Genomic DNA, 9,565 nt, shown 5'->3' with positions numbered 1-9,565 from the left:
GCACATGTGAAGCTGTAGTGCAAGCAGGAGTGGTTCTTGTTGGAAAAGAACTGCAGTGTGTACTAGTCAGTGCTGTGGCTGTAAGGCAATGAATTTACATTCTTTAAAAAGAACATTATCTTTTCCATTAGGATTCAGGCTTTGACTGTACATGCAGCCGAAGTCAGACATGGCCAGAACACTGTTGTGCTGATCTGTGTGGCCTGCGTGTGGAAGTGCACGCAGGAGGAATCTGCACCTTGGTCCCGCTGGTCGGTAGTGCTGGCTGGTGATACTACAGCCATGTTCCTTTTCTGGCTTTTATTGTTCTAAAGCAGACACATGTGCAGGGGCACAGGGGATGGAGAGTGCGTGTGGTGGTGTTTTTAGGGAAAAATAAAGTGGGAGCAAGTGAAATTACAGCTAAGTTCCAATTGCAGACATTGGATGAACACCTCTTCCTTTTGAAACTTGTGAGATTGGACTCAGCCTCTGCCTGGATATGTCACTTCTTTCAGCAGTGAAAATGTTCGTCTTGCACCTTCCACTGCATGTATTTGGTACAGGAATTGCATTTCCCGTTACTTTGCAAAAGTAAAAATTATACAATGACGTACCTTGTAGATTAGCCTGGGATTCAGATTCTGACATGTCTCATAGGGGAGTCTTTAATGCTTTGAAGATGAAGGAAAATTCTGTTTTGCAGAGCATAGGAAACATGGTGCCTTTCTAGCAACTACCTCCAGCTGTGACTGTACGAACATCTCCACAGAGATTCATCTGTGTGAGAGAACTATCTTCAGAGCTCAAGCCCAGGATAAACACCATCCCAGATTTTTCTAGGAATGCTAGGCAAAAGGCAAGTAGTCGATGTCAGTAAGCATCTCTTACATGCTTTCTCCATACTGGTTTTGGCAGCTGACAGTCTTTTATTAGGTATTAAAAATGTAGTGGCCTATTATGATTTTTCAAAGTTGCATTAAAATTTTAAGTGTCTTGTCCACTCTAGAGTGATGCCCCTCACATCCTCCTACTCCCCACCCTGAAAAAGGAAGAGATAGAGGTACTTGAAACAACTGATACTTTAATATAAGTGAAGAGTAGCAATGTCAGTTCAGTACAAGTTTGTAGTGCAAACAAAAGTCGTCCTTGGAAGAACAGTAAGTTTTGTAAACTTAATCTCAGTTGTCATTCCATCAGTTTATTGTTCAAAGAAAAAGCCCAACAAAAACCAGTTAATGTAACTAGTGTGCCTTAGAGTTTATCAAACTGCATAAAACATACAAAAATATTTCTCTGAATGCATAGATTTACTGTTATTACAGTCAGATTATAAGTAGAGTTTGTATTAATACATTAACAGTTATTACTGGTGGAAACTAGAGCAAATAAAGCTTTTTAAACCAGCTGCCCTATAGCAGAATGTTCTGTAATTAGTGGAGATGGTCCTTACACTGACTTCCTAAATTTATTTCCTAAATAATAAAGGAGCTGGAAAGAATTAGATACACTTATTAATTTTGAGCCATTTAACCACTACTGTTTTTCAGACAGTTATTGCACATAATCTGAGCTAGCCTCCAAGCTGTGCTGTAAAGATAAATACACAATTGTTAAAATAAAACCTTCTTTCCTGTCCTACAAGAAAAACAAAGCAGGAACCTTAGTTAAGAAGTTTTACTTCATACTGTGTCACAGTCTTGAGCTTCCCAGGAGTTGAATCTGGCATTAAAGTAGCTCAGCTCCTGGCTGGAGAAAAACCAGGACTGAGAATGGGAAGTTAGCTGGGTTGAGGTGATGTGTATGGAACAGGGGCGAAAGGATGATAATTATTTTGACTACAGTAGGCAAGAATTTTAAGCCTAACATTAACTTGGTGAAATCCTGAGCCCAGAGTCAAGCATCTCCTCTGCTGGCAGAAAAGGTGTTTCTGAGTTCTTCTGGCATGCAGCAGCTTGAGGGAGTCTTCCAAGGTAAAGCAGGACAGAGGACGGTGGCAGCCATGGTGGTGCTGTACTATTTATAGTTCGACTGTCAACACTGCAGTCCAGATCATCAACAAACACAGCACCAGCTGTGCAGAAACTGCTCTAGAGCAGCTTCATAAAGCAGAGATGGAAGGAAAATCAATACAATTTGGGGCGGGGGGAAGGGAGGGGAGAAAAAGCAGCTCATGCAGAAAAAGCAAGTCCCTCACTCCTCCACCTGCCTCAAGACCCAATTAAGGTTTTTGGTGCAAAGGTCAGCATCATATTTTTTGGTAAAAAAGAAAACAGCCTCCAGAAGTGTAGCTTTGCAGGCTGCCATGTTACCAGGAAGAGCTTCAGGCTGTTTATACTCCAGCAATGCTGTGACTTAAATACTTCAACCCACAGGTGCATTTTTTTCATTACTGACTTGCTTAAATGAAAGTTAAACAGTCTGTAGCTTAACTAGAGTTGGGGTTTTTTTCACTCCCCACAAAGAAGAGGGGGAAAAAAAAAGTTGAAAGCACCAAGAGGCATTCAGCCCTTTTCAGTACTCACCTGACTAAAACAATGCTACAGTGACAGTAGACTGTGCACGATGAAAAGTTCCGAGTTCGTTACTCGCTCGTGGTGCGTTTCCCATCTAGTGGCTCATGAACGCATGCTGTGTTCCTTCCCTGTGATCTCCCGTGAGGACACTGCTGTGCTGCTCCTCACACAGCATCAACCACCACCCCCCCTGGAACTGGTGTACGAGGGAGTACCACAAAGAGCTTTCCTGTCTTCACAATACTGACACCTGGTGTGAGTAATGCACACGCTCTCACCGGTCAGAAAGTAAATAAAACCACGGACACAGACTGGGGATCCCCTCCCCATCTCCTGAAACAAGGGCTTTCTCTTGCAAGGGCACTTTAACTCGATTGGGACTTAATTAAGGAACATTTAAGAGAGACTTGCATTTTTTGGTGGAAGTACAGTATTCTCACAGGGGAAATAAATATTTAAATATGGACATGCTTATTCCACTTATTTTCAGCCCAGTAAAAGGGTTTTTCCTGCTGCTTGTGAGCATTAAGTATCTCTATACAACACATCTTGGTGAGTGTTTGTGAGGGGCAAGAGCTTAAGGACTTGCACATTTATATTTTTAGAGAGCAACTATTCATTGTGTGTCTCTTTCATTTAATTTAATGAGGAAGTTTAAAATACATATATACACACAGAGACACACAATTTCCTGAACCTTCCCGTGAGTCTTACTTGGTCAGAGTGGGTGTACTTAACATAATTTTCATATCCATAGTTATGTCTTTCAATGCCCCCTGCTGCCAAATACAACCAATAAACTTCCTTGAAATACATTGGAAGTATGTGATTTTACTAGACAAATGAGGTATCCCTTGGCTGAATACAGTATCAAGTAAAAAAATAAAAGCAAACGAGATATTAAATATAAAATATAAACTATTAGTTAAAATAGTAACCCTAACAATAACTTAAGGTTTTACACACACTTAACTCTCTGCCTTCCAAAGGCAGCACGTGTCACTGCCGGGTGTTCCCACTGCAGAGGCAGCTCCCAGGGTCAGTAGGTCAGCTTGGATGCTCGGCTGTTGTAGCACGGCCGCTCCGTCAGTGCGGCCCCAGCATTCCGGAAAGGAGAGCTGTCACTTCTCACAAGGACCAGCTCCAGCTCTTGGAAGTCCTGGAGTCTGGCAACATCCTTGTCCTTGTAAGAAACAGACAGAATAACACATTACTCCTGACATAGTTGGTTGTTACTATTTATAAAATAACTATAGGAAGTAAAAACTAAAATTCCAGGGACATCACACCCAGTAATAGCAAAAAATAATGAAAAAAGAAATTCTATCAGCATTTACTCATTAAAGGTGTAGCAGGTTTGCTTGTTTGGTTTTTTCCCTCAACCTTTTTTCTTCTTCTTGAATCTCATTATCATTTGGCTGTATTTGTGCATGTCACTTAACCAAGAGTTGTGACCACTTTCATTTACAGACCTCCAGAATGTATATTTTTGGAACAGAAGAGCAGGTTCATCTGTTAACAGCATATCTTTAAATTATTCATATGCCAGTTTGTGGAGATCTTTTCCTCTTACTGTTCGTTCTTTTTAGGCAAACAGTGAAGCAGTACTTGGCAATTATGTTAAAAGCATCCTAATGCACTGTTTCTGATACAGTTTTAAAAAGTCAAGCTGTAATAATTCCATATGTTTTAGGAGCAGAAATACTCTGCTTATTTTGACAAGAATATTTTTTTTAAAGTTATGATGAGTTTTAAGAGAAGTCCAACATCCCTTTGAATTTGTCATCTTAAGTTAGATTTTATTTAACAAAGGTGGCATTTTGCCAATCTTTACAAAAATACCTTCTCTGATGTCTGCAAAGTGCAAAGTCAAGTTAATCTCTGGTTTCTATTCTTACCTTTCTTACAAGTGTATTGGGTAGCTTTCTGATCTTCTCTACTTGCTCTGGATTAACGCCCAGTTCACAGCAGCTCACTCTGAGCAGATCTTGATAGGTCAGTTCTTGTCTGTCCAGTTCAATCTCAATGAAGTCACTGTCTCTCAGGTTCTGGACTCTGACCTTGAGCACAAGTTCTGACAGAGAAACAAAAGGTTAACAACAAAAAAGACAACCAACCGAAACCTAGCATTACAGTATTTACCATTATCTTCTGAATTCAGGTTTTCTAATACAATCCCTGTGATCTCACTGAGAAACACTGTGCAGTTAACAGAAGCTTCCAGCAAAAATACACAGGAGAACCATGTTAACACTGTTGAAACTGATCCATCCAGTCACAAAGTCGAGTTGTTACCAAACTACCAGATCTGCATTTGATGTGAATCCAGTGCAAAATCTAATTTTTCATGTTACATGGACTGATCTTTCCCATTGTTTTGCAAAGTATTACCATGGTTAAAATACAGTATAACAGACATTTTACTTAACTGAGCAGGATAAAGTTCAGGGCACTTTTGGCAACAGAATTCAACATCTCTGCCTCTCTCCTACTAGAGTCTGAAGTGGAATTATTACTTAACTTCATTGTTCACCCAGTAACTGTAACAGAAGGATGAGACACGGCACCTCTTTACCTTGCATGTTATACGGGAATGTTCCAGTGAAGAAGAAGGGCTGGAAGGCAGGTGCGGAGCCACTGGGGGAGGTGTCGGGCTGCAAAGGCATGGCCTGGCTGGTCTGTCCCGGGGAGCAGAGCCCCAGACTGGGGGGCATGGCCGGGGGGCACACGGGGCCGTTGGGCACCCCTGGGGTGGCACACGCTGAGGCTGCAGTGACAGTGGGCACGGGGGGTGGCCGGGCCGCAGCATCCGGTGCTGGGAAAGCCTCGTCACTGCTGCACGACGTGGGCGTGCAGATGCTTTCGGCCTGAGTTGCTGATGGACAAGGGCTGGTTTCACTCTGGGAAGCAGAAGAGATGGAAGCACTTTCATTCTGGGATTCTGCCAAGCTGCCTGGAATGCTTTCTTCGGTGTAAATGTAAGGGAATGGTGGGTTGGCCAAGTAGTTCGCAACAATGGGCAAATTTAAATCCTTCTCTCCTTGACATTCAGTTTCTTCCTCTATTGATGATGTTCAAAAATGAGGGGTAGGGGATGGAGAGAGAAAACAAACCATCATGTTACTGGATAGATCTTTCTCATTTTGAATATAGTTCGTTTTCCTATTGTGTCTTGACACTACATCACATTCCAAGGTCATCAAAGAATGATGCTAAGCACAACAAGCACGTAACAGTTGGAGGCCAGTAGGTGTAAAGTGAAAGAAAAACCTATCAACATCTTCAGTATATTCTGTTTTTTAAAAACAAAAGTGGGGGGAAAAAAATAACCTTTGAAAGACACATCATTTCTAGCAGTTTTATTCCAGCCCTTTCAAATAAATTGGATGACCAGGAGTCTTTTACTCAATCTCATATTTAAATGCTTTTAATAGCACTGCTGTAAAGAGTTTATTATGACCCAGGCCAGCAAATTCAACCCAATACTTCTTCAGGCAAGTGACTACTTGCTGTAATACCCAAACAAGCTCTTCTCTTGCATAAAAGCACTGCAGTAAGTGACATTCCTGCCTGACTGAATATTACAGAACATAAATAGTGATGTCAAAGCAGTTCAGAAAGATTTGCTCAATGATACCACACTCCCAGAATAAAAACTAGGAAAGAAGGTAAGTGATGTGTTTATTCCCCAGGAAACACATGAAAGCTTAACAGACAGAAAAATAAGAGAGCTGTGAGCAGAGTTCATCCACACGTGCTTGCTTGACAGTTTACATGTTAAAAACAGGTGAGTCGTTTGCCAGAAACTAAGCCCAAGAGATGAGCACCTTGCCCAAATTAGCAGAAGACAGCACATTTCCAAAGGTAAAGCACTTAAGAATTTTAATCTGGAGCACAGTACCTAGATACTGATGGCGCTTGCTGTGTTCAGGAGTGTCACAAACATCTAACTGGGTTTGCTGTGCATATGAAAAGTGTAAGATGGCAGAATTACAGGGCAAAAATTAATCATACTGGCAAGTCACACTATAACAAGGTGCTCAGAAGGCGTAACTTCCTGAGTGATAAGAGTTGTTTTTGAGGGGATTTGTAATATTGATCATGGTCAGACCACAGCAAACTGTACAATTGTGAAAGCCCTCATTTGCAGCCTGCATGCCAGCTTTAGCTTAATGACAGCAAACAAGAGTGCAGCAGCACACTTCCCAAACCACACAGCTCTTCCACTTCTTGGTGACACAGCTCAGAACACAAGGCCTTTCTACCCCAAATCTGCACGTCTATTTGCCCAAATATGAATTCCAGTTATAAATCAGAGCTATCTAGTGAGATACAATGGTCCTAGCCAAGGTTTTGCCAATTACTGCCTCAGATAAAAGCACTAAAACCACTTTAGTGTTTAGACCAAGAATTCTAGATAACTTTGAAGATGAGAAGGGTACCTCCCAAAATCTTGCGGATGTCTGGTTTCGATGTTAGCTGTGCTGCCAGCTCTCCCTTAGCAGTGAGGATTTGCTTGTCTGCGCCAGCCTCCAGCAGGCAGGACACCACTTGGGCATGGTTCCGCTTACAGGCCCAGTGCAGGCAGGTCCTGCGGGAAGGAAGCAGAAGGGTTGGGATTCCTCGTTCTGGCTCCTCCTCACCAGCCCCGTCCTGCTTCACCCGAGTTATGCATAAAGTGATAACTGGGAATAAAGTTTCCTTCACTGAGGCACTTTTTAAAAGTTCTGAATGTGTAAGTTGTGCAGGGCAGGGCCCTCCTTTGCCTTGCAGAGTGGCTCTCACTGCTGTCCCACACGAGGGACTGGACAAGGACCTTGAGCAAACACGCTGTGACAGGTGGAAGGAGGGCGACCTGTTTTTATCGTGATCCTCTTTAGCAGTAAATCTCCGCGCCTCCCGAGATTAGCTTTTCCGTTTTTGTAAATGGGAAAACTAAGAAAGACAAGAGCTCCGTCCCCGAACCAGCTCCCTCAACCCCGCGCCTGATGGTGGGTCGGGGGGAGCCCCGGGCCCAACCACCCCGAACACCGCCTCAGAGAAGGGCAGCGGCGGAAAGAGCCGGGCCCCGCAGCGACCCCGGCCCGCCCCGCGTCCCCCGCAGCGCCGGGACCCCGCGCGGCGCCGCCGCCCCTCACCAGCCGTTGATCTCGTTGCGGGAGTCGATGTCCGCCCCCGCGCCCAGCAGCCGCCGCACCTCCGCCACGTCCCCCAGGGCCGCCGCCTCCCGCAGCCGCTCCTCCAGCTCCCGCGCCTCCGCCGCGCCGCTCATGGCCGGGGCCACGGTCGCCGGGCAGGGCCCCCCCTCGGCCCGGCTGCGGCCCCTCCCCGCCGCTCCGGAGCCCGTCGGGAGGAGCCGGGCGGCCTCAGCGCGGCGGAGCCGGGCCCTGCCCGCGCCGGGGCCCCGTTCCGGCCCTCACGTCCGCCGCCATCTTGAGCCTGGGGCGGGCGGACGGCGCTGGCGCTGCCCCGGGCGGGGTACGGCCCTTACCTGGAGTTCTCTGTCCGGTTCTGGGCTCCTCAGCACAGGAAAAACAGGGAGCTGCTGGAGAGCGTCCAGCGAAGGCCACAAAGATGATGAGGGGTCTGGAGCATCTCTCTGATGCAGAGACACTGCGAGAGCTGGGCCTGTTTGGTCTGGAGAAGACTGAGAGGGGATCTCATCAGTGCATTTAAATATATCCAAGGAGTGTCAGAGGATGGTGTCACACTCTTTTCATTGGTGCCCAGCGACAGGACGAGGGGCAATGACCATAAACTAAACCACAAATAGTTCCACCTCAACACTAGGAAGAACTCCTTTACATTAAGGGCGATAGAGCTCTGGAACAGCTGCCCAGGGAGGCTGTGGAGTCTCTGTCTCTGGAGGTGTTCCAAACCCACCTGGATGTGTTCCTGTGTCACCTGCTCCCGGTGACTCTGCCTTGCAGGGGGTTGGACTGGGTGATCTCCAGAGGTCCCTTCCAACCCCAGTGATTCTGTGATTCTGTGCCACCCCCGACCCCAGGCACTGAGATGGGGGCAGGGTGAAAATCCAAGACTGGAGTGTTTCCTCTGACGGGTTCATCCCACCCTCACCTGACATCCTGAGCCCTCTGTGGGGGTTTCAGGGGACACAGCTCCTGGGAAGAGGGGAAAAGCTGCAGGTAAAAACTGCCTGCCTGGCAAAGGCACATCGTAGAATTATTTAGGTTGGAAAAGACCTCCAAGGTCTTTGAGTTCAACCCTTCATCCATCGCAGTGGCCTTGCCCTTTTCAGGGTGTTTTTAACCAGCAGCCTGTTTCCTGCCCTCGAGCTGTGAGGCTGCCATGGGCTGGGAAAGGACTGCAAGGATGGGTAAAATCCATGGGTTGGGAGTGAAACCCACCACGGGTTTCCCCAGACACTTCCAGCCCTGGCACCCCCTGTTCCCAGCCCTTCCCTCTCCAGTGTGTTGCTCACACTCTTCATTATATCACTGTGGCGTGTGTTGGGGAGCTCATTTAACTCCAGGCTTTCTGTTTTGACATCAGTGTCTGCCACCAAGGAGAAATTTTCACTAAGCTATATTTTTATTTCATTGCCTCTCTTTTATGGCTTAGTTTTCTTATTAGTGACATTATTTTTAACCTACCATTTAATTTAGGACTTGGGTTGCTGTTGCTGTGCTCTGCTGTTCCTTCTCTGGCGGTTGTGGCAATTAGGTAAAGACGATGCCTGCAGCATTACCATCCAAACAGTTCCTAAATATCTCCCCATACCAATGAAGCTTCAAAGCACAAACACTCATCTTCCTTTTAATCGGGTCAGGAGAGGCAGAGGCCCACAGGCCAGATGTTTCTCTAAGAGAGAAGCAGCCCTGCAACCACATGCATGAAGGCAGGAGGGACAAGCAAGAAGTGACATTTTTAACTACTATGGCAAAGGTTACACGGTGACTCAGTGGCAAGTTTTTCACGCCAAATCACATGCTTTTGATCCCATGCAACAGATTGAACAAAAATTTTGCCCAGCTGCTACCAAAAGACTCAACAAACTGTATGAGAAACAACTGGATTTGGAAAATGGTTTGCAAATAAGATTTACCTGG

The 9,565-nt window shown here is 45.6% G+C and overlaps 1 protein-coding gene across 1 annotated transcript; it reads right to left on the bottom strand.

Annotated features, from left to right (window-relative positions):
• Positions 1-1,043: 1,043 nt before the first annotated feature.
• LOC116453427 (ankyrin repeat domain-containing protein 40-like) lies at positions 1,044-7,908 on the bottom strand. The gene is made up of 5 exons (XM_032128827.1): positions 7,634-7,908; positions 6,938-7,086; positions 5,071-5,556; positions 4,394-4,569; positions 1,044-3,678 (listed from the first exon to the last, which is right to left on the bottom strand). The coding sequence occupies exons 1-5, from the start codon at positions 7,765-7,767 to the stop codon at positions 3,535-3,537; spliced, it is 1,089 nt and encodes a 362-aa protein (XP_031984718.1). The 5' UTR covers positions 7,768-7,908; the 3' UTR covers positions 1,044-3,534.
• Positions 7,909-9,565: the final 1,657 nt, after the last annotated feature.

This window comes from Corvus moneduloides, chromosome 19, assembly GCF_009650955.1.
Source record: "Corvus moneduloides isolate bCorMon1 chromosome 19, bCorMon1.pri, whole genome shotgun sequence".
NCBI lineage: Eukaryota > Metazoa > Chordata > Aves > Passeriformes > Corvidae > Corvus > Corvus moneduloides.
Note: the sequence above shows the minus strand (reverse complement) of the source record. Positions and strands in the feature narration are given on the sequence as shown.

Excerpts from the sequence above, each read along its gene's own strand:
- LOC116453427 (XM_032128827.1), bottom strand. The coding sequence starts at position 7,767 with ATGAGCGGCGCGGCGGAGGCGCGGGAGCTGGAGGAGCGGCTGCGGGAG. Across the intron at positions 7,087-7,633 it reads CGCAACGAGATCAACGGCTG|GACCTGCCTGCACTGGGCCT; the intron begins GTGAGGGGCGGC and ends TCCTTCCCGCAG. Across the intron at positions 3,679-4,393 it reads CCAATACACTTGTAAGAAAG|GACAAGGATGTTGCCAGACT; the intron begins GTAAGAATAGAA and ends GTTTCTTACAAG.